A 26,354-nucleotide genomic window follows, 5' to 3' on the forward strand; every position below is an offset into this window, starting at 1 on the left:
TGGTTGGGTTGTATTTACTTTAAACCCCAAAGCCCCCCTATTTATTCTAAGCTATAGTACTGAATGCATTACCATGGGAGTTCAAACAGATGATGTATGTATGTATATATATATATATATATATATATATATATATGGCCAAGCCTTTAATAAAATGATATTATAAAAATTATGTTAGACTATCAAATACCTAATAAACAAGTCTCTGATGAATACTTTATATATATATCTTGGGTGAATTTTGAGCCAAAACCAAAAACAAAACCCCTCAAACTATAATCTGTCACAGTAGGGTCTTTCAGAAGGGAAGCAGAAATTTTTAGCTTTCAATGCCATAGAAATGACAATTGATACTTTGGCTATGAAGAAGGAAAATAGATTTTATGTTTGATGCCAATTCCAATAAATTGAGAGTATCTTCCTGGGGCACAGCGTTAGGATGGATTCTGAGACTGCTTCCAGGCTCAGTAGGAAAGAGGACTGTGATCAATTAAGGAGTAGGGAGTCACAGCAGGTGTGCAATGCATTTGGTATCCATGATGAAAGAGCATTTAAAAAAAATCAATAATCACCAGGACTTACCAGATAAGCCACCCACATCCATCTTCTTCAGATTCTTTGCCTCCAGAATGACGACAGTCAGTTTACCAGCAGTAGGTACATAGCGGAGGGAGAAGCAGATGTCACCCAATTTCTCTTGCTATGAAAACCAATAAAAGAGGTATTAACACTTTTTCAGATAAAGGTGAATGAATATAGTTTGTATGTACATATTGTAAATCCCTTGAGAGAGGAGGGTTATGACAATTAGAATCTGAAAACTTTTAGGACCATGGGTACACAGTGGTTCTTTTATTCATTAAGGAATCATCAAGAATGATACCAGTTTTTAAAAAAGCACATTTATACTTTAACATCCATCAAAATATATTTATAATTCAGTGGTACTGGAAATGATACCCAAATGAGCACTGCAAAATGCTCAACAAAAATTTAGAACTTTATAAAAAAGCTTTGAAAAGGGCTTGTTTAGTAGAATCAACCTACCTCGATTTTTTTTTACATATCAAATAGGATTATGTCTAACATTTCATGTTTATGGTTTTGGGAATAAAGACTTCCATTTGTGTTTTATTAAATTACTATTTATTGGTGAAAATTCTGAATTCCTAATAACTGAACTGAAATGAAATATATTTTATACTTTTAGTTTTATTCATTTCAAATGAAGAATTCTGACTTTCTTTGTCCTTATCTTAAAATTTGTAAAAAAATTGATATGTGTAGTTATACAATATGAAGAATCTCATAGCTCTTCATGTTATTATTCATTACATCATATTTTAGACACACAAAAAATTCACCGATGCTGTACTAAGGCATTTTTAAACAACTAATGCTGCATGTAAAATGATTAAACTACCCTCCACCCTGCCCCAGAAAGAACTCCTATCAATTCCCCCATTTTAAGCGAGACTCTGGGATTCTGTAGGATTACATATTATTCTGTAGGATTACTGGTTAAGAACCATGCTGTTGCTCAACAGAGTAGAATTTGCATTCATGTGTGTGTGTGTGTGTGTGTGTGAGGGAGAGAGAGAGAGAGAGAGAGAGAGAGAGAGAGAGAGAGAGAGAGAGAGAGAGAGAGAGGAGTATGTTGTACCCTTCTTAGATCCAAGAGGCTCCCTGCTGCTTTGTAACACAAGGAATTAGCTTTATGTCAAATCAGAGTTGTTCCTTAGTGTTTTCCCTTACAAAATGAGAATTCTGATACAGAAGAAGGCAACAGTTGTGTCAGACTTCTGCAGATAAACTTTTAACATAGGAATGAGGTACAGAGGGAATGAGGTACAGAAGCCTATATACTCAGATGAGGATTATATTTGGCCTTATCTATATATAATCTGACACGTATGCGACACCAGCCAGTCTTCAATGTAGAAATAACTGCCTAGAGGTAATTTAACAATGTAAGGAAGTATAACTACTTATTTTGGGATACTCATTATATTCATCTTTCAAGAAAGAAAAGGTATGATTTATCTGTAGGTAAGATGTAGGGAGAGAAGGAGAAAAGGTAATACTTTCTGCTGAAGTAATGTCTTTATTGGAAACAATACCACATGTGTTTATGGTCTCTATTCTTTCATTTCTCAAATTTCTCAAGTCCCCATAGCATCTTACATCTTACCACTCTATGTTAATAAGAGCTGGGTTTTTTTTTTTTGTACCAGGGGCACTTAACCACTGAGCCTATCCCCAGCCCTTTTTATTTTTTATTTCGAGTCACGGTCTCATTAAGTTGCTGAGGACCTTGATAAATTGCTGAGGCTGGCTTTGAACTTGCGATCCTCCTGCCTCAGCCTGGCTAGCCTCTGGGATTATTGGTGTACACCACTCATTCTGGCAGAAAAGTTTGTATTTCTATTGTTGTTTGCATGTCTTAATTCTCCCACATGACTGTACTCTCCCTGAAGGCTGGGTCCTTGACTGGATATCACTTCCCATACATTTTCAAGTGTAAATAGGTGGAAACTTTAGATAATACACCTGTTTGAAATTACTGAGGTCATAACTCCCTTTCATTAGAATAAAACAATAGGGAGTTTCTTGTAATGTGCCAAGTTCACCTGATGTGCCCACTCACCCTTAGGAATGAATTGACACACCAGGAGAGTCTAGTGGAATATATTACTTTTTATAATCTCTGAGAATAAGAGAGGGAGTTAATATGGAAATTAACGCAAAGTGTGGCAAATTCATCTGAACTTTATGAGACAAGAGAAATGAAAATGAACAAAATTGCTGTTCAAAATGCTCAGTAGGTGGAGGGTTCTTTGTGGTGGAATCTGCCTGTTCTCCTGGACAGCCTCCTTGGGGAGCTGTCTGTGCTGCAGGGTCGGGTTACTCTAACCCTTGCAATAGGCAAGTCAGACATGGCCACTCTCTGATATCATTTCCCTCTCTCTGGCTCATTGGTAGCAATATATAAACATCAATTTATAACAGTTTATTACTACAAAGTTCTAGAAACCAAGATTTTCTAAATTGTTAAAAAAAAAGTTTCCTTTCAGGTTATGATGATGGGGGGGGGGATTTTCTTGGAAAAAAGATAACCAAATCTAAATAGCAGATCCTACTACTTCCTAACTATTCCATCTAGTTTTCTGCACAACACCGTGGAGGGTGCTGATATGTCCACTTATAAGTGAAGACTTCGTGACTCAGAAGTTATAGTTTTCATAATATCCCAGTGAGGAACTGAAGCAAGGTCTTTTGACATAAAATCATGTTTTCTTTACTACTAAGTGGCCATGTTGAGTGATAAAAATTAATAGTGCAACCCATCATCCACTTGGATATTCCACTCTCACTTTAAATTAATTATGCTAAAGTCCTCCCCTTGAGTGTTCTCCTTTCCAACATCCCTTCCTGTCAGGGTCACTAATTAATCTGTTTTCAGTGACTAATTCCCCTTTTCTCTGTTTTCCTGTATTCATTCAACTCACAAGTCTTGTTTTTTTTTTTTTTTTGGTAAATATGTCATAGACTCCATTTTCTTTCATTTCCTTTTTCTTTTATAATCAGTGTAAGCTTTATCTTAACCACCTCAACTATCTCCACCTCCAGAATGACCTCCACCTCCATAAGATGTTGCCACTATCACCACTGCTACCCAACACCATGAGCTCAGCACCACCATCCCCACCACCTCCATTCTCACCATCAGCTCCACGGTGTTTGAGATCAAGCCTAACCACTTCTGTCATATTTTTTAAAAATACTCTCATGAAACACCTCTTTAGTTTTAGTGTTTCCAAAGTCCAATGCAGGCTGCAAACTAATGCCATATGAATGTTTGAAAGGTTCAACCCTCTTGTCCTGACTTTTAAGAAGCTCTGTGTTTTGCCTCTGCCCTGACTGTCCAAACCTTTTTCTCTGCCTCCTCAACCTTTAGAATACATCTTGAATGTATTCTCTCCTCATTTATAACACAATTGATATTAGGTGACCAACTGTCCCCATTTGCTCAAGACTGCAGGGAAAGGCCTCAGTCCCAGGAAAACCATGACAAGTGGTAACCTTAAATCAATGTCGTCAATATTCTTGGCTTAAACTCCTTTAACAGTCTTCTAATAGTTTCTCCACACCTACTCTTCTCCTTTCCAATATTTTCCTTATATAAGAAGCAGAAGGATCCTTTCAAAATAGGATTATGATCATGGGACCATTCTATTCAAAGCCCTTCAATATTTTCTCATTTCACTTAGAATAACATGTATTGCTTACACTGACCCTTCCATCTCTTAACACTATTCTGATCTCATTTCTTCTCCCCCAAACATGCCCAGACCAATTCTGTAACAGGGTCTTCTACATTTGCTGTTCACTCTGTCTGCAATATTCTCCCCCAGATGCCATTATGAATCATTCTGTTATTTGGCTTTATACTCATGTCACCTCTTTAGAGAGCCTTTATATGGAGAGCTATCTAAGTAATCTAATACACTCTTAAGCACATATTCCACCTGTGTCCTAGCACCTGTCATCACTTGATATTCTGTTTCTTTAGGTTTACTCCACCAAAACATCATACCTATGCGAGAAGAAACTTGTTTTTCTCACTGCCATGTTCCCAGTGCTAGAACAGTGCCTGGTACAGAATAGAGTTCCATATGTGCCTGTCAAATGAATAATGCAGGTTCTCTACAATTGAATGCAGTCAGAATGGTCTTCTCAGTATCTGCTTTTTCACAACTTGGATTCTCTAGAGAAGCAAACTCAGAATTCTTAAAGCAAGGTTTATTGGAGTATGTCCATTTGATCAACACTTATGGCACGGGTGGGAGGGGAGAGAAGCAGGATTGCACAAGTAAAGAACTTGGGCTGTGACATAATCACATTGAAGGCCTCAGCCAGTGCTCTGGGGTACTCTGGAGCTGGGATAGCTCTTCAGAGATATTCTGAATTGGGGCATCAGAGATAAGACTTTACAATCCTGAATCAACTAAACACTGAGTGTGGGCTGCCCCCATATCTAGTGTCAGGATCTCTTCAGCTTAGGATAATGTTGAGAACTTAGTTATGAGCTGTCAGTCATCAACACTCTTGACAACCAGGACAATAAATACCTTAGTCATAATGGTGCAAACATTGGGAGTTCGTGGGCTGGGGATGTGGCTCGCCTAGAATGCGTGCGGCCCAGGTTCGATCCTCAGCACCACATACAAAGATGTTGTGTCCACCAAATACTAAAAAAAAATATTAAAATTCTCTCTCTCTCTCCCACTCTCTCCCACTCTCTCCCTCTCTCTTTAAAAAAAAAAAAAAACATTGGGAGTTCACCACGGCAATCACTACTTCTCCATGAGCTATGTACTTTCCCACTACCATTTTTTTTTTGCTTAGTTAATAAATCCACCTGAAATATCTCTATTCCCTTCTGCCTAATTAAATTACTCCTACAAATGAAGGCCTAATCCAATTTTGTATTTTTAATGAAGCACCTCCTTATGCAAGGCTTTCTGGTAGAAATTTATTTGTAGCCAATATTATGGTGCCCAGAGATGATTTTTCCCCCTATTTACTTTGCATATTTTATATTTTGGGTATGAGATGCTCCATGAGATGCTCATATGATAATGCAAGAATGTTCAGAGGTGAAATGATTAGATCATAAAAGCTGTAACTTCATCAGTGGATTAATCTTTTTAATAGGTTGATGGATTACTGGGTGTTAACTAGGCAGGGTATGGCTATAGGAAGTAGTTCACTGAGGGTGTGCCCTTGGGAATTATATATTTTTCCCCTGGCTCCTCCTGTTTCCCAGTAACCATGAGCAACAGCTTTCCTCCATTATACCCTTCCATTTTGATGCTCCACCTCATCTCAGGCCCAGAGCAATGGAATCAGCTGGCCACAAACTGAAACCTCTGAAACTGTGAGCCCAAAATAAACTTTTCCCTTCTCTAAGTTGTTCTGATTTTGTATTTTGCTCACAGAGAAGAAAAGCTAACTAACAAAGCTTATGTGAGTTCAACTTGTTATGGGACAGACAGATGTGAATGGTTGGAACACAAGATTGAGAAAATAATTCTATAAAATGGGCCCACTCTGATGACCCCTACATACTTTCTTTTCCAAGAAGCAATTTATCTGCAGCAGCCCTGCCTGGCCTAAATGGACAGGATATGTCACATTTCTTAGCAAACTACCTGTTATTTGCAGGATAAATGTAGGTCCAAAATAAATGTCCATGGGAGAAACCCAGGAGGCTTTTGTGACCAGATCCTGAAACACTGGGAGATAAGGATAGTTCCTCCTAACTATCAAATCTGTAAGACTGTATGGTTAAGAATCCAATTAGAACCAGTCAACATGGGCCAAGGTGACCTAGAATTGCCATGAATGATCTTTTTTTTGTGTCCGGAGATGGGGAGATGGGGTAGGGAGTGGAGTATACAGTTTGCCAGGGATTGAACTCAGGGATACTTGGCTACTGAGCCACATCCCCAGCCCTATTTTGTGTTTTATTTAGAGACAGGGTCTCACTGAGTTGCTTAGCACTGCGCTTTTGCTGAGGCTGGCTTTGAACTCAAGATCCTCCTGCCTTAGCATCCCCCCTCCCCTAGCCACTGGGATTACAGGTCTGCACCACCAAGCCTGGCTTGATAGTACATACTTGAAAGTCTGATGTCGTCTTGCTGTCAGTCAAAAATGAAGAGGTGGATCTGGGCAGGACTGTCTGGAAACTTTTCTGGGATCCTCAATAAAACTGGAGTACAGGAGGGGTACATTGTCCCTCTCCTCTCTGAAAGGACCCACTCTCTCTCTTGAGAGTGTTCCTTTTCCCTTTTCTATCCCTTCAATAAGCTCATTCTTATTACTCTGAGCAACGTGTCTGAAATATTTCTGACTTGATAACAAGAATCAGGGTTTGAAGGGAGTCTTCATTCTGCCTCAGTTTCTCAGAAGGCAGTAATTCTGAAACAAACTCATACTCCAGAGGAGCAGGAATTTCACTTTATACTACCTCTATACCAAGCTCCAGGTACATAATGAGAGCTTCTATATAACTGTGGGCTGTTTGTATTAAAATGAGAACCTCACCAGTCTTTTGCTTTGCAAACAGCACTGATGCTAGTGTTCTATCAACAGTGTCTCCAGTTTAATCAACAAGTCAACTAATGGATTTATTTGAAGCTCCTCCTTTGTGCCTAGTACTATGAACACTGCCACATTAGCTCTGACATGAGACTAGAAACAAAAACATTTCTGGAGGTGTTGCTTTTATAAGATAATTTCAAGACCCTGTAGAGTTGTAGCCAACAGATGAGTGCTTTTGCGGGTGTGATTATCTCATGAAGGGGTCTTATTACTATTAGGAATTTCAGCTTTATGTATAATTTATTTTAGTCAATTGCCTGATCACTAGGTGGAAACTGCCAGTTAGTGTTAGAGAGTTCCAACTGTGAGATTCAGAGAAATTAACCTGCTCTTTTAGAATATGGAGCTGACAATCAGAAGGTACTTTTGTTCTGAGCAGCTTGATAATTCCATTATTTTCTTTTAAAAAGCATTTCACTGAATAGAGTAGATGCAAATGAATGATTTTGTAGACAACTATAGCAATACCTTTCATTTTTGAAAAGCATTATAGATATTAGAATAAAGGTCATCTCTAATGGATAAAAAAAAGCTTGATTTAAAAATGAATATTTACTTGATGGCTTCTATAGCACCATCTATCATTTTATGTATAAAAAGAAGGGTTTACTTTAGTGGCCTTTGAAAATGGGGCTAAGTTCATAGATTTGTTGGGAACACTGTACCTTTGAATGAGTTTTAAAAAGGTACCTGAATTGACATAGTGCCATGACATTTTAAAAGGACATATTCTATTTATGTTAATTGTAAGAAGATTCTCCTATGTGTTAAATTGGCAATAGATTTTCTGATGAGTGGATGTTTTTTTTTTTTTCCCTAAGGTTGGGAGTCTATTTAGAGGTGACAAATAAATGGAGGTCTAATGGTAATTCAGACCATTTGCATATTCTCCATTTTACAAATGCTAAAATGTCCTTTTAAGAAGGACAATGTCATGGTTTTAATTTTAATAAGAGATGGGTGGCTTTAAATATATCCTTTGGGTGGTAATATTTTTGAACTTCATTTTATTCCCACAACTATGCTTATACCCCCAAAGTATCTGCCAAATCGGTATTTACATCTAATGGACCAGATGGTCACAGTGTGAAATGTTGCTTTGAAATGTACCCAGGCTAAAAAGACTAAATCTGGCCTAGTGTGCAAATGTATAGCAAAATTTCCAGGTGAATGAGGCAGTGTGTTTTGTCTTTGTACATTTATTTTGTGGGGATATTATATAATCCATTATTTTGTATTCATTCTATTAATCATTTTTTAATTAAAAAGTAATTATTGAATTCCACCATAGGCTTCCTAGCTCATGTCTTGACTCTATGAATACTCTGATGAGGGATAATATAATATGTTGACTGAACCTCAGAGGTAGCAGAGATGCTTTGGGGGGAGAAGATGGAAACACTCCAGAATCCAGCAACAGAACCAAGGAGAAGGTGGTTTACTCTGGAGATTTATTCTTCAATAAATAAAAATTTCTCCAAGCCATCTCAAATGCACTCTCTATGCAAATGGAACTTTACGGCATATCTCCCCTTTTAACTAGAGCTAGATGTGTGTGTGTGTGTGCGTGTGTGTGTGTATTGGTGGGTGGCATATCAAGTGTCCTGAAAGGGAGAGTATTGGGCTCAGATGTGAGTTTTAGCAGAAAAATGTTTGGACAAACCTTCTCCAAAAGAGGGCAAGAATATTCTAGGCACAGAAATGCACAAAGTCATTGATTCCTTTGGCATCTTAAAATATGCTATTCTTCTAGAAGTGCAAAATTCATAAAATTTAATTGTAAATGGATTCCTACTTGATAGTTTAGAAATCCCAAATTTTATCATGATCTCTTTAGATTTTGATCAAGAGATGGACTTGTCCCATTAGAAATAATAATGAACAATGGAAAAGAAGATATTCTGATGTGATCAAAATAAGGATTGTGAAAATAGAAAATCAAAATACCTATGAAGAGTAATAGCAATAAGGATTAGAAGAGAGTGGTAGAAAGAGCACTCGACTACTGTGGGCATCAGTTTGGTATTCACTTATTCAATAGGTATTTATTGGGTATTTCCTATGTGCCAGGCACTATTCTAGGCACTGGGACGCAGCAGTCAATAAAACATGCAAAATCAATGAACAAAATAAACATAGTAAAATATATGTTTGCTAGTAGTATATGCTATGGAAAAGTACAAACCAGTAGGGGAAGAAGGAGCATAATTTGAAATCAAATTACACACAGGAGAAAACCAATTCAGATCTCAGCTGATTTCTCAACCCAAACCCTCAAAGCTAGGAGGTCCTGGAAGAACATATTTGTAGCTCTGAAAGAAAAGGGATGCCAACCAAGAATTTTATATCCAGCAAAATTAAGCTTAAGATTTGAAGATAAAATAAAAACCTGCAATGATAAACAAAAGTTAAAAGAATTCACAACTAGAAAACCTGAACTATAGAACATTCTCAACAAAATATAACATGAGGATGAAATGAAAAAAAAAAGTAAAAACTGGCTAAGGGAGGAACTACACTAAAGAAATAGTCAATCAAAGGAGAAACTAAGTAAAATTAAAAACCAGAAATAAACCAAAATGACTGTGAATACAAATCACATCTCGATAATAACCTTGAATTTTTAAAGACTGAAGCTCATCAATCAAAAGACATAGACTGACAGATTAGATTTTTAAAAAAATATGCTGTCTTCAAGAGACTCACCTCATAGGCAAGATGTCCACAGACTGAAGGTGAAAGGATGAGAAGAAATATTACTCACATTGATCGGGTAAAGAAGTAGGGGTTTCCATCCTCATATTATATAAAGTGGACTTCAAGCCAAAGTTAATCATAAGGGACAAAGAAGGACATTTCATACTGCCTAAGGGAATTATATATCAGCAAAGCATAATAATCGTAAATATTTAGGCCCCAAACAATAAAGCAACTATATATATCAAACAAACCCTTCCAAATTTCAAGAATCAAATCGACCACAACACAATAATACTGGGTGACTTTAACACACCTCTCTCACTACTGGAGAGATATTCCAAACAAAAACTAAATAAAAAATCTATAGAACTACATAAACAATCAATAATTTATATTTAACAGACATATATAGAATATTTTATCCATCCATGAGCGAAGATACTTTCTTCTTGGCAGCACATGGGTCCTTCTCTAAAATAGACCATATCTGATGCCACAAAGCAACTCTTAGTAAATACAAAAAAAAAAAAAAGGAAATAATACCCTGAATTCTATCAAGTTTTAATGGAATGAAATTAGGAATCAATGAAAAAAAATAAAAGCTACTTTAACATCTGGAGACTACCTTATACACTATTGAATGATGAATGAATAGCAGAAGAAATCAAGGATGAGATAAAAAAAAACTTAGAGGTATATGAGAATAGTGATCCAATATATCAAGATGTGGTGGTGCACACTGGTATTCTCAGTGGCTTGGGAGGCTGAGGCAGGAGGATCACAAATTCAGCCTCAGCAATTACCAAGGTATTTAACAACTCAGTGAGACCCTGTAAAGGCTGGGAATGTGGCTCAGTGGTTAAGCATCCCTGGTTCAATCCCTAGTATTAAAAAAAAATTCTTTGGGACACAATAAAGGCAGCACTAAGAGGAAAATTTGTTGCATTGAGCTCATTCATTAAAAGAATAATAAGTCAATGAATAAATGTCTTAACATTAAATCTCAAACCCCTAGAAAAAAAGGAACAAATCAACATCAAAAGCAGTAGAAGACAGGAAATAAGTAAAATCAGAACTGAAATCAATGAAATAAAAGAAATAATTCAAAAATAAATAAAATTGATAAACCCCTAGCCATGCTAATGAAGAGAAAGAGAGAGAAAACTCAAATTACTAAAATATGTAATGAAAAGGAAATATCAAAATGGACACTACTAAAATACAGAAGATAATTAGAAACTATTTTAAAAATATATACTCCAAATTAAATAGAAAATTTTGAAAATATCAACAAATTTCTAGAGACATATGAACTACCCAAACTGAATCAGAAGGACATATATGATTTAAACAGATCAATTTCAAGCAATGAAATTGATCAAAAGCCTACCAATCAACAAAAGCTCAGGACCATATGGAATCTCAGCTGGGTTCTATAAGACCTTCAAAGACAAATTAACACCAATACTCCTCATATTATTCCATGAAATAGAAAAGGAGGGAACCTTTCCAAACTCATTCTAAGGCTAATGTCACCCTGATACCCAAACCAGACAAGGACACATCAAGGAAAGAAAACTTCAGACCAATATCCCGAGTGAACATAGATATAAAAATTCTCAATAAAATTCTGGAAAATTGTATAAAAAGCATATTAAAAAGATAGTGCACCATGATCAAGGGGGGTTCATCCCAGGGATACAAGGATGGTTCCACATACGGAAATCAATAAATGTAATTCATCACATCAATACACTTAAACGACAAGACTCATATGATCATCTCAATAGATACAGAAAAATCATTTGACAAAGTATAGCATCCCATCATGTTCAAAACACTAGAAAAACCAGGGATAGTAGGAACACACCACAACATTGTAAAAGTCATATATGCTAAGCCCATGGCCAACATCATTCTAAATGGAGAAAAATTGAAAGCATTCCCTCTAAAAACAGTAACAAGACAAGGATGCCCTATTTCACCACTTCCATTCAATATTGTCCTTGAAATTCTAACCAGAGCAATTAGAGAGGAGAAAAAAATTAAAGGGTTATGAATAGAAAAAGAAGAACTCAAACTATCACTATTTGCTGATGACATGATTCTATACTTAGAAGATCCAAAAAATTCCACCAGAAAACTTCCAGAACTAATTAATGAATTCAGCAAAATAGCAGGATATAGAATCAACACCCATAAATCAAACACATTCTTATACATCAGTAATGAATCTACTGAAAGAGAAATTAGGAAAACTGCCCCATTCACAATAGCCTCAAAAAAAAAAAAAAAACCATGGGAATGATCCAACAAAAGAGGCAAAAGACATCTACAAAGAAAACTACAAAACACTAAAAGAAATTGAAGAAGACCTTAGAAGATGAAATGGCCCCTCATGCTCCTGGATAGGCAGAATTAATATTGTCAAAATGGCTGTACTACCAAAAGTGCAATACAGATTTAATGCAATTCCTATTAAAATCCCAATGACATTCTTCATAGAACTAGAAAAAGCAATCATGAAATTCATTTGGAAAAATAAGACCCAGAATTGCCAAAGTAATCCTTAATAAGAAGAATGAAGCAAGAAGCATCACAATACCAGATCTTAAACTATACTACAGAGCCATAGTAACAAAAACAGCATGGTATTGGCACCTAAATAGACATGTAGACCAATGATACAGAATAGAAGACACAGAGACAAAGCCACATGAATATAGTTATTTCATACTATACAAAGACACCAAAAACATTCATTGGAGGAAAAATAGCCTATTCAACAAATGGTGCTGGAAAACTGGAAATCCCCATGTAACAAGATGAAATTAAACCACCATCTCTCATCCTTCATGAAACTCAACTCAAAGTGGATTAAAGAGTTAGGCACTAAAACAGAAATCCTGTGCCTAAAAGAAGAAAAAGTAGGCCCCAATCTTCACAATATTGGCTTAGGATCAGGCCTAAAGTGCAAAAAGTAAAATAAAAAATCAATAAATGGGATAGATTCAAACTAAAAAGCTTTTTCTCAGCAAAGGAGATAATCAATAATGTGAAAAGAGAGCCTACAGAATGGGAGAAAATTATTTCCCACATGCACCTCAGATAGAGCATTAATCTCCAGGATATATAAAGAACTTAAAAAACTTAACACCAAAAAAACCCAAATGAGCCAATCAATAAATGGGCTAAGGAACTGAATAGACACTTCACAGAAGAAGAAATACAATCAATCAACAAATATATGAAAAAATGTTCAACATCTCTAGCAATTAGAGAAATGCAAATCAAAACCAAGATTTCATCTCACTTCAGTCAGAATGGCAATTGAAATGGATTTTCTAAGGTTTCAAATGATATTCATTTTACTGAGCCAAAATATGTTTTTTCAAGTCTCTTTACCATGAGCTCTCATCAGAATTCATTGACTTCCTTCTCGGATTCTGTAATACAAAGCTTTTCTGATGAGTTTTTCTGCCTCTCTGGTCACTTATTTCTGGTCTCCTTTCTCAAGGCTTGGTTCTAGCTTTCTTTTCTTTATAAGCAAATCTTATTGCAGCTTTTGACTTTAGTTATAATATAGAAATAACTCCCAGGTTGATATCTACAGTGTCGATATTTTTCTACACTTCAGAGTCATAGATCCAACAGCCTACTTGTGGTTGAATATTTCATACACATCTTACTCATATGCTAAAATCTGAATTTATGTTTGGTTGATATCAATTCACCATATGGCACCAAACCTGGCTCATTCAATTTCAAAATTATATGAAAGGCTGTCATATTGCCCAGTGGGTGACACAGCATTCATGATGGCATTAAAATTTAGTTGACAGTAATGAAAAAGGAAATATCAAAATGGATACCTGCCATCATCCCTTTTCTAAGGTAAATGTGAAAAGGAGCAAAAATGAGGAAGATGGCAGGTGTGCCCCGTAGCTTGGGGTTCTGCTTTAGTTGGTAAAAGGTTGATCAATTGTCTAAGAATATGTGAAAAGAAGGGAAAATAATGAACAGCCTGTGGAAGGCATCCAAAGACAAACCATTATCAAGTTGCTTTGTCCCTTTAACATTTTCCTGCTGTCAACTATGTGTCCTTGATTTCCTGAGTCAAACTCAACTTTAAATGTTTTATTTTCTTATTCTCACCTGACTTAAAAGCTTGTGGAGAAGTAGCCTTTTCCAAACAACAATCTGGATTATGAGAACCAGGGTTATCTACCATTCAAATATAGATACCAAGTAGTTTTGAAACATAGAAACATATACTTGTAAATAACAATGAGGAGTTGGCCTATACAGCTCTAAAGGAATTATTTAACAGAGATATTCCTGAACGTAAGCCATTAATCTTGGGACGTTCATGAAAACCCAATACCAGATAATCTTGAAAGGCATTATTTGGCACTTTGACCCTGAAGTGTCATTTCTAGTGGCAGAGGCATGAATTTGAATGATTTATACATTAGGCTTACTGCCAGGGCAACAATGAATTTTTGCTATCTGTATTCAACAACTGTAAGCTTTGTATTTCAAGTTTTCTTGCTCTGTAGCTACTTTTAATGGTGCACCCTTATGAACTTAGGAAATATTATGAGAGAACAGGGTCTTCCTGGAGAAGGCTCAGAAGCCAGGGAACTGTTCTAATCAAAGAACACTTTTCCCTTTTTAGTTTTAGGACTTTGGTAACCAAGAGGAAAACCATGTGAGAGGAATGGAAATGACCCCACAGTTTAGAGATACCAGAACAAAGGTATTCCTTCTCCATGTCAGGGGCAGTGGGGGTGGAGGTAAATGAGCAGCAAGCCCTCAGCAGACCAGAGTTCTGTCACCAACCAGCTCATGGGGACACAGTAAGCATGTGCCTCCCCTGCCAAATAAGATGGATAAGCAATGCTTGTTTATCTGTGAATATTATGTGGGGTCCATCTGTATTCAATGGTACCCTAAAATCCAAGAAGAAGGGGACAAAACGTACCTGGTGTAGATGAAGGCAAGTCACACAGAGATGATAAGGAGAGAAAAGCTATTTAACAGCAGGCCTGCTTCCTCTTTGGCTTCAGCTAGGCTTTGGGCCAATCCATTATAAATGGGAGTCTTGTAGTTTGAAAGAAGACAGGGGGAAAAAATACTCAAGAATTGATCTGGGAAGGGAAGAAGGTAGGAAGAAATAAAAAAAAGGAATGGAGGGGAGAAAAAATTTGAGAAAAGAGAGTAAAGGAAAAAAAGTGCTGGGTTCTATATTTTATCTTCCATTAAAAAGAAGCAAGGAGATAAGTAAAATCAACAGCTGGCAATTATGGGGAAAGCAATACAAGGTTTTCAAAGGTGTCTGTGTGGATTCACTTCCTAAGGGATGAGAATTGGTACCTGGCCAGGAACTTTGTGGTGGGACTGTCATTATTCAATAGGGAAGAATCCAGGACATGTATTCAGTCATTCACATCCACAGAAATGAGTTTGATATGGACCTTAGATGACAGAGAATATGGACATATCTTGTAGACTATATTGGGAGGAGAAGTTTGAGGTGCTGTGGTGATTTCCCTGGTAATCTATGCTGAAGACTTTTAGTTCTCCTTAAGATGCAACTATACAGAGTGTAGGCCATGTGGCAATTTCATTGAAAAAACAACAAAAAATAAAACAACACAAACTATGACCCAGTGAAGTTCTATTATCACCAGAAGAGATATTTGGTCCTATAATAGGAAAATATAAGTATGAATTTGAAAACTGCTGAGGCAAACATGTGAACTCTATCTTCCAGTTGCTTTTAATCCAGAGCAGAGACAAGTCCTAGTATAACTGGGATGACCAGAAATTTCCATTGCATGTTTGGTGACAAATCACATGAGCAGAAAGTACTTGGAAAAAGTCTTAGGTAAGCACAAGGTAGCACAGGGGTAATTAAGAAAGGAAAGCAAATGTTTTGGGTAGGTATCCCCTAAAAATGTTTCTACTGGGTACTTCGGGGTGAAGGTGCAGGGAGGAAACCATTTTTGATTGAATGAAGGTAAATATTAATGATGTTACATGTTATTTATGTGTCTTTCAAAATAGATTTGAAGGCACAGCAGGAATTTAGATAAACTAGTCAGGGTGAGAACTAAGATAAAAATGCCTGGAGAAGATGGTACTTACAGGGGAAAAATCACTACCCCAAAGGAGGCCTGCATTTGAAGTCCCCAGAGCAATAAAGAAGGAATAAAGAATAAATAAATGGCTTCGGACCATCCAAGGAAAGTCATACAAGAAAATAAAAACAAATACAAAGAAAGGGAAAAAAAGACATAAATAACAGGCAAAAGGACTCGGAGGCCTAAATAGCATCACATAGGTAAAGAGAAAGGACTGCTTGCAGTAGAACTGTGTGATACAATAGACAAAGAGTGCTGAGGCTTAGCAGCAGAATCCATTTTACAACAAAGCGCTTTACAATAAATGGGGAGATTACCCACTGCAAGGAAGTGGTTTGGGGTTTCTTGGTACTCAATAAGAGGAGAATGTCAGTTAGAGCCAGGGGATGGATTGTGGGAAAGGGAAAATGTGGGTTAGAGTGTGAGGGTGAATGTGTGATGAGAGGAAAAAGACCAGCTTTGTGAATGCTCCTTGCTGTCCTCATCTTCATGAGCAAGAAGAATCATGACAGAAGATGTGAAAGGGTCCAGGTTAAACTCAATCACCCTTTTAACAGACTCTAGGAAAGTGTGGTCTCCTTTGAAAGGATATTTGAACCCACAAAGAGCAATGTATGAAGATAATGCCGGAGTACAGGATAAAGGCTATAGACATTAAAAAGAAGTCATAGCAGTATCAAAGGAGATGTACACTTACACATCAGAGATGTTACGACATGAAAGGAAATTCACATGGTGGGCGGGGGGGTGGGGTGTTGAAGAAATAGGATAAGGAGAACCAGGACTTGCACGTTCTCAAGCCGCACACTGTTTTCTTGTGTTGCAGGCCTCAGAATGCGCCACTTCCTCTGCCTGGTAGAACTTCCCTCCTTCTGTTTTCCTTCTGGACTCCCACTTACTTCTCAACTGACATCTCTTTAGTGAGTCTTTCCCTGATCATGTTCAGCAGAATCTGGCCTCTCTCTGCTTTTCTAAAACACCTTTCCAAACTCTCAGCATAGCACTTGCAATATTGTACTGCAGTTGTCTATTCACTTATCTCCCATTTTCCTCAAACAAGTCCTGTATGTTAATTGGTTTAGTGTCAACTGATGGCTAAAGGTCAATACAGAGTCACAGGTCCAGAGAGGCTGTGTCTTACTGTAGGCAAGCTAGAGAAAATGGTAACTCTTTGTTTTTGTGCTATAGTAAGAAAATGGAATTAGTTGGATAGGACTACAAGGTAAAAAATGAAAAGCTATTATTTGTAGCAGTCATATAGTAAAATGGAGGTGTCTAGGGCATTAATAGATAATTTTTTATTATCTATTTTTTTTGAGTTAAAATATCTTTATGTTTCTTATTAAAGCAAAGCAAATCAAACCAAACCGAATAACAACTAAAAACGTGGAACAACAGGATTTGGGGACTTAAGCTTCCTGAGAGAGTAGAAGTGCCAGCCATACTGAATAATGCTCATTAAGGGAATAGTTAGGCTGAGTAAAAATGTAAAAAAGTAAAGGAGAAAATCAAGACAACTTAGGAAGACTGACTAGGTTTGAAAAATGGTACTAGAATAATAGTGGAAATTTGGCGGTTCGGTGGAAAGAAATTATACTCGATAAATGAATGAAATATGAAGTAAAATGAAACCAAAATATAAAAAAAGCCTTGAAAGTATTAAACCTATTCTAATGATAAAAGATTCAGCATTTTTCTTTCTAGTTCAATGTCAGTAGAATAACCATTTTTAAGAAAAACTTGCCTAGTTTTTTGCTTCATTATTTTGTTTTAGACATTGAACAGCTGGATCTTGTAGAGATCTGTCATTACTTGATGACATGGAGCTGAAGATAGAATATTTGAAACCTGAGTAGGTGTTCTCTGGCCTGAATGTGTTGCCACAAATGATTTTGTTGAAATCCTAACTCCTGAGTAATGGTATTAGGTGACAGGGACTTCGGGAGGTGATGGTCATAAGGCTAAGTCCTCATGGGTAGATTAAGTGTCCCTGAATAATGAGCCTGAGGGAGCTTCTTTTCCTCGTTCCATGTTAGGATCAGCAAAAAGATCAGGGGCCAGGAAGCAGATCCTCACTAGATACTGAATTTACCAGTAAATAGGTTTCTGCTGTTTGTAGGCCACTCAGGTTATGCTAGACTCTTATGGTAGCCTGACAGTCGACTAAGACAAGGTATAAAACCTAATTGTGACTTGGCATTTTAGTCACAGCTAAGGGAATTACAACCTTCTAGATAAAACACTAAGGATTTTTTTTCTTGCTAATAAAGAAGAAAGCACAGCCCTTCTTTGGTGCCACAGCCTTGCTGCATAGAACTCAATATTTCTCTAGCATCAGTATGAAAACAGTATAGTCAGATCATTGGTAATCAAATCCTTCTAACACAATTCATTTCATTCAGTTTGCAGGTATAGATAAGGGTATGTGGAGCAGCAATTTAGGTATCTAGATTAGGAATTTGAATTCAGATTTTCATCTTGGGTATATAACTGACTTGAAGCAATGTGAAGAAATTTGCTAAATCTTTAGATACTTCCTTCACAAAATAGGTTAAAGAGAACCAGTTCAAAGGCTGCAAATGAGCACCTTATCCAACGTCTACCTTAATCACATGTTTCTTGGTGAAATCTCATCCAGAAATTACTTCTTTTTCCACAGTTTCTGACTTTTGTCTGTTCAGTGGTGATCTTCTGTTCTCATTCATTTCCACTTAAAGGTTATGCAGCTAATTAGTGTCATTCCCATGTAGGCCTTAAATGCACTGCATGTTGTGGCAGAATAGCAGAGAAAGTCAAGTTCATCTCTGAGTATATTTGGAATTCATTTTGCCAAGATTTCACAAATTGTTCATCTTGCAGAAACAATTTAGTTTCCATCTGGTTTGCCTAGGGGAAAGTTCACTGGTGTTCATTGTTAAGAAAATTACAACGTCATTAGGGAATTCAGTGGGTTCTTGCATGAAAACGTGATGTCACCAAACCACCTGGTACAAAAATATAGTTGATCTGCAAATGACTATGATGTGAATTTGAATGAAAAGATTCTCTTTTGACAAAGAAAGCACATCAGTATGTTTTTTTTTTTTTTTTGCCTCATTTTGCATGTATTCAGACTGACAGTTGGAATGACCCTGATGAGATGTCGGGAATTTTTGGGTTATGTAAAGTACATCACAGATTTTTATGAGAAGTAATACTAGAAGATATATTTTAAAAAACCAGAATATGTTATGTAATTGTATCTTATTTTAAACTATGATAATTTTTCTTTTTTTGTAAAGGCATTCTGATTTTAAACTTATGAATATCATACTTTCACAAAGGAAAATTCTAGAATCTACAAGTGAGAAAACTGACCCATAATTTTCTGGTAATTTCATCAGATGAATATTATCATTTTTTAATGATTTTTATCCTACTCAATGGAGAATAATGCTAAATTTTTTAAAAAGATACATATATATATATATTTTTCCACACAGTAAATCCAGTAAAAATCCAGTGAAGGCATGTTTATCAACACTGCCCCTTAAGGACATTTGCAGATTTTCATTGAAATGTACCTCATAAAAGCAGTATTGTTCACAAATTCACCAAAAGGATTAAAAATATTCTGCAAAGGGACAAAAGCTTGAGGTAATCTTTATTTCCAGTGTTTTAATATGCATATAAATTCTTGGTAAATAAATGAAGTAAAAAGAACTGAAAATGACATCCATTTTTAAAATCACTGCAGACATTTCACATGGCACCTCAAGTTTTTCAACTAAGAGAAAAAAATATGAGAAGTCTAAGGCAGAACATTTTGAATTTAAAGCTGAAAAGAGTACACACACAGTTGGGTTATCTGAAAAAAGCCTTCAGGCAGTTGGAATCCTTGAATATTTGAGAACACGTGGTTGACAGAGATGAATCATAAATGCATATGACTACTTTTGGAGATGCTAAGACAAGTAAGACTCTTCTAGATTGAAGTTTATGGAAAAAAATCACCCAAAGAAAGGAAAATAAAATTTGTTATATTGTAAAAGGTGATTTCTAAATGTACTCAGAATGAATTAAAGGTAGAGAAATGACATAATGGTGCTCATAGGAGAGAGTGGTACAGTTAGGTGGTGAAAGCTCTCTGGAAATTGCATCCATTGTAAAGTAAGAACACCCCTCAGTCGTGTGTGAGGATAAAACCAAGCAGGCTAGAGAGGTGAGCTGGGACAACTTTCCCTGGGTCCCTTGAGAAAATAGTTTCCCAATAAGTGAGGAACATCAAGAAAGAAAAATGGACTAGAGGCTAACTTTAAATTCTTAAGATTAGGTTCTTAAAAGTCAGCACCACGAGTAAGACTGCAGTTGGGTGACTGAGTTCAAATATTGTGTTTTCATTTACTAGCTGTGTGAACTGAGAATATTTTCAACCTTTATGATCCTTTGTATCCTCATCAGTGAAATGAGAATGATAATACCTAAATCTAGCCACTGTGAGGATTAAATATGTTAATACACATGAAGCACAGCTAACAGAATGTGGCACAGAGGGAGCACTAGATAAATGTCAGTCATTATTAGGAATAGGTTGTCACTTATAGAATAGCTCTATACATTGTCACGCTTATTATCTCCATGAATGGAGAAATTGAGACTGTCCTATGAAGTCACTTTCCTAAGAAAATATTATTATTAGAACTCTGTTAAGTACCAAATCCATGCTCCTTTTTTTTTTCTATATAGTAAACATTTCTGAAACTTCAATTTTCTTTTTATATAGGATCATGATTCAGTAGCATTCAACACTACACCAGAAATATACTGTTAATACAAAGTGCTGAACTGGAAAGAAAAAAGAAAATCACATGGCAGGATTTCCCTGGTGGAACTGCTCACAGCCAGCGACTTCATCTCTAATATTATGCATCATCTGTTAAGCAATTTGTAATTGCTTTCATGTCTTCCTGAATGCACAGGATTCAGCAGGCTACAATTCCTAAATGACTGTCTCAAGGTCTTCCACAGAAATCGGTAGACGGTTGAGGTGAAAGGGTTTCTCAGAGGACCAGAAGCATGTCCAAACACAGTCTCCCGATTTTCCTTTATGTTCCTGAAGTTGCCTGAGTTAAACTGATTGACTAAAAGGAGATGGATTACATTTCCTTGACTCAGAAGGGATAATAAAATCCATTCCTCTTCCCTCACGGGGATTTAATGAGGTCAAATAAGATAAAATAGGTGGAAGGATAAGCTTTCCACAAAAGACCGAAAAAAATAAATGCAAGAAAGAGATTATTTTAAGCTGTGAATTAGAAAATTAGAAACCTGGTTGGCCAATTACATGCTACGTGACCTTGAGAAGATTGTTTCTCTCCCTACTCAGTATTCTGCTATATAAAATGGGGATAATAATCAGCCTGATATCAATTGGTTGTTGGGAGGATTAACTGAGGGAGGACATGGAGAGTGGTTAGAACACTTCCTAGACTATAGTAGACTATACCTGCATGGTAGTTATTTCATTATCACTCCAAGTACAGTAGCATTTCCATCCATATGCAATTAAGACTAAATTAAAAACAAATAACGTTCTATCTGTTCTTGTGCATTCCCTACTCAGCTAGTGCTAGTACAATGCTGGGCATATAGCAGATGTATTTTTGTTGTATTAATGGAAGGATTATATCACATATTTATACAATTTATACAGACATGCCATCCTAAATTGGCCCTCTTACTAGGTTGGTTCTTGGACACAAAAAAGAGCACGTAGATTACCAGGAGGGGGCCTGATATCTATAAGGAGACCTGTATCTCTCCATGGTTGGGCTCTACCCAGGGTTTTCCTCTCCCTGCAGTATGCTCAGGGTCTCCTCACATGGTGGGTCTTTCAGAGTTGATGTCCACTGAATCCTGTCCTTGGATAGGGAATGGTTTAGATTTCATCCTTCACTAGAACCCTCAGCAACCCTGAGCTTGGATCAGCACAGAAGGAGCAGGTGGCTGTAGTGTTTTATGACACTTGGCTGCTGACTGTGATGAGTTGAAATGGAAGCCACAAAGTCCATGAGGAAACTTGAAAGTCTACCAGCCTAAGATGCAAGGATGAAAGCCAGGCCTGTCGTTCTTCAGGGAAATTTTTCTTTTGGAGACTTTTTAAAAAGGAAGACCATAGCTTCTGGATTTACTTATGAGCAATTTTACAAAAATATTAGACCGGTTAGGCGATGACATTAATTTGTTTCTCAGATTCTACTAAAGGATTGTGATACTATTTAGAAGAATATTAAATACTATATTTCAATCAAATAAATTGTGAGGGAGGAAGGGGTATTAACATGATCTTAGATGGAAATGAACTCTCAACACGTCCAAGATAGAACTTATTTTTTCCTTTAAAATTAGTGTATCTTTCTGCAATTTCACTAATTGCTCTGTTTGCTCATTTTCCTGTCAATCAAACTAGGATTGGAATACTTTTTAATAGTTCTCTCCCCTTCACTCCTCAACCAATAACAAAATTCCATAAATTCTAGTTCTTAACCACTTTTTCAGCTTTGAGTTCTTATTTCTATATTCACAGCCATATATAGGCTCTGCAATAACCTCCTAATGTGGGCAGAGCCTTGAATCCATCCATCATCACACTGGCAAAGGATTAGCTTTCTAAATCACAGAATTGATAGGACCACTGGCACTTTAATATCCCCCCCTAGCTCCTAACAGTGAAAATAAAATGCAAACTCCCATTTGCAAGACCCTAAAATGTTACCTACGTTGATTTTCCTGGCTTTGCCCTCCTCCTGATCAGTTCTTGATTTTTTTTTTTTATCATCTCCTAAACATTCCAGATGCTCACTGGGCTTCCTGTCCTTGGAAGTCCTATTCTCAAGCTATTGAATTTCTGATCTTCCTTTATAACTTGTTTCAAAGTCCCATTCTGATCATCTCATCTGAATTCCTTTCTTCTTGACTGCATCATTGCTCTCTCAATGGCTACAAGCTCCGTGAGTATAGAAACAAGGTCTGATTCATCTTTAGATCACCAGGGCCTTGCATCATAGGATTTGCACTTGGATGTTGGCTGAATTAAATCAGATGATGAATGAAAAATCTTCCACGGAGGAGCCATTTCCTTGGCTGGTGTCTTTTCATCTGAGCTACTTCACTGTAGAAGGTACAGAGCATAGTTGCCTGCCAAAGGAGGCACAGTGGATTGGCTGCTCGAGAGGAAGGGGACAGGGTGTTTGTGGTCATGTATCACCTAGACCTTAGGCTCTGGAGTGAGAGTGAGGAGAGTTACAATATCTGTGGCTTAACCACCCCTTTGAAGGAATTCTTTCACTTTTTCTTCGGAAAATGAGGATAACAATTCTTTCATATCATGTAGTAAGGCTATAGATACTAAACAGTATGTATAACCTGGAATATGATGCTCTTAATTTATTCAAATAACAGAGCATTTATAGACACATTTAAAAATAGGGCGATATATTAGAAATACTTCTGAATAGGCAAAAATGTTGTGCTATCAGATTTATGAAGGAAATGTTAGAGATTTCTTCCTAGGGGATATCGCTTAAATTAAATTGTCAAGCTCATAGTATAAAGAGGCACAGAACCTCTAGTTCTTATCTATAGTGACCCCTTAATAAGGAAATCTCCATTTCCCTCATAATTTGATTTCTGGCTACAATTGAAATATTAGCACTCACAAGAAAAAGCCAAGACAAGACACCAACCATTTTGGTCATCTGATCTCTGAGTCATCCTAAGATATTTTCGTTCTAGGCTCATCATGTATCTTTTAACTGATTATGGACAACATTATTTATCTGTTCCATGGGTAGGGAGGGTGTAGGAAATCCAAAATCTTGGAAGAAAACACAATCCCTAGGACTTTCAAATGCTGCTTTTGCGACATCATCTTAAAAGCTGTCACCAATCAGCTGTAGCCGGCTCTTGCAGGCTGAAAACAACAACAAACCAAACCAAACAAAAAAAAACCTATATGGGTTGAAAGACACTTGAACTTGAAATCGGAAATTAGCAGGAAGATGGTCTTTCATTTCCAAACATGGAGCCAGGATGTCAAATATTTCTTGTTTTTTTTTTTTTTCCCTAAAGACAAAGTCAAGGAATTTCTTTTAAAGGCAAAATGATCTATAACAACACCCCTTAAGTTTGCTGTAACAACATCTGCATTTCTTCGCCTGTGCTCACAAGCGCTCGCAGCCGCCTTCTCTGCTCTGATGGCCGCATCTCATTCTGCCTTGCCACTTGGCTCCTTCCAGCTCCTGCCTGATCATATTTCGAAATGTCATTCACATTTATGCAGGCCAGTGCACAAAACAAAATTAATTTAACTCACAATGGCATGTTAATATTATTACTTTTGACACCATGGAAAACTTATTAACTATAGCTTGTCATAGACCTCTCAGAGTGCAGAGCCCCAACTATCAGATTGAGAGGAAAAGGAACGTGAGGGAAAGAATATTTGGGATCACCAGATATTAGAAAAAGTCAAAGTAGCCGAGTTTTCCTATAATTGTGTGAAAATTAACTGTCTTTCTCTGAGCAGAAGGAAAATCTGTTCCATTTTGTGGGACTGGCCTTTACAAATATTTTATGACACAGGATTTTGGCTCTTTCTTTTTTTTTTCTCTCTCAAAAATTCAAATAGTTTTTGAATTTTAAAGAGGTAATAGGAAAGTTAAGTAGCACAATCTATTTGTTATTAAGCAACTGATAAGATCCCCAAAGCCTTGAAGAAGGACAGATGGAAAAGGGAGCTAGTATTCATTGCAAGCTTGCTGGTTTGGGGAGTTTTAACATGCAGTGTCTCATTTAATCCTTACAAAAGCCAGTGAAGAGGTTTCTTATTTGCCATTTGATGTACAAGGCAATTAAAGCACAGAGAGGTTAGCTGTTCTCTTTGCGTTTGCACAGCTCATGAAAGGCAGAGACTGGAATACTGGTCTGTTTGATTACAAGGACCCTTCTTATTCCATGAATCCTTTCTCCAGTCACAATAAATCCATGTGTAAGAAAAAGAAAGAAGTCATAGACTCTACATGAAATGGGCAACATTTTCTCTATCCTCTATAAACTGTAGGATTCATAGAAATTATTTTATATAATTTTTTTAAATTAACTCAAACCTGGCATTTATAAGGAGACTTTGAGTTTGACATCTAAAAGGCGTAGAAAGCTTAAAAATAAATGTTACGATTTTTTTTGTATGAAATTAAGTATAGAGCAGTATTTATTTTCCTAGTTCAATATCTGGTTGTTTATTTTTGCACACCCACCAGGGATGAGATTATATGCTTCTTTTCAGCCAGAAAGCAGTTTTTTCCAACCTAGGAAGGTATACTTGTCACCCATGAAACTGTGATTTAAAAAGTGACACAGTAAATACTGGGAAGTCTCACTCTGAGCTTCTGGAAGGCCAGCCAGGGAGTCAAATCTCCTTAGTTGTCAGAAGCAGGCCAAAGGTCTTGTGGAAATGAATGGATGATTTGGCCTCTCCCCAAACCCCAGGCTCTCCCTGGGAAGACACTCTCTTAAGTGGGACTCAGATATTACAGCAGAACATCCAAAGGTTACTAAATTTTATTGTTATAGAATAAACTTGGCAACCACTAAAGAGTTTCCTGCCGTGGCCAGGAAAAAGGAACAAACATTTGATAGCTACTTATAATAGAGCTCAGCTGGCATTAAAAAACACAAGGCTTTAAAGTGTATGCTTCAAGAAAGTATTTTGGATCAATATGATTATGTGATGTTTCTCAAAGTTGTTGAAAGCCTTTTAACAATACATTTCCTGCTGCATTAACCCAGGCTATGAATCTTTATCTATTCTGCCCATTCCTTTTCTTTCCCACCAAGATGTAATTTTATTTCAGCCACACAGATTTCTCAGCTCTTTCTAAAATCCTCCATTTCCCAGTGATAAGAGTCATTCCATGCTGCAGATCTCAAACCCCCTGAAAGCAGCACAAGGGTGTGCTAGGTCTTATTTTAAAGTCCCTTTTAACCTTATTTTTGAATTTCCTATTTTTTCCTAAGGGCAAATACTAAATGCTTTTCTGGGATAATCTGGATAGTTTCTGCTGCAAATTAATTGGGATAAAAGAAGGAAACTCACTAACTGGATCTCAGTTAAAATGGAAACCTGCTCAGCCTACGTGCATTGCTGCTGGAAGGGGTCTTGGAAGGAGAGAAGGAAAGAAAGGAAAGATCATGTGGATTTTCATCTCTCTTCTTTTTAAATAACTCATGGTAAAGAACTTAAAATAGATCTGTTCTGAACCAGAATATGCTAGGTTGAATTTTGAAAGGACAGTCCTTTGT

The 26,354-nt window shown here is 36.8% G+C and overlaps 1 protein-coding gene across 1 annotated transcript in view; it reads right to left on the minus strand.

Annotated features, from left to right (window-relative positions):
* The window catches only part of Syt1 (synaptotagmin 1), a 352,023-nt gene that overhangs the window by 98,476 nt on the left and 227,193 nt on the right, over window positions 1–26,354 (minus strand). The window contains exon 7 of the mRNA XM_026396991.2: window positions 583–700. Coding sequence (XP_026252776.1) covers window positions 583–700 — 118 coding nt within the window. The remainder of the gene's footprint in view (window positions 1–582; window positions 701–26,354) is intronic.

Source organism: Urocitellus parryii, chromosome 5, assembly GCF_045843805.1.
Source record: "Urocitellus parryii isolate mUroPar1 chromosome 5, mUroPar1.hap1, whole genome shotgun sequence".
In the NCBI taxonomy this organism is placed as follows: domain Eukaryota; kingdom Metazoa; phylum Chordata; class Mammalia; order Rodentia; family Sciuridae; genus Urocitellus; species Urocitellus parryii.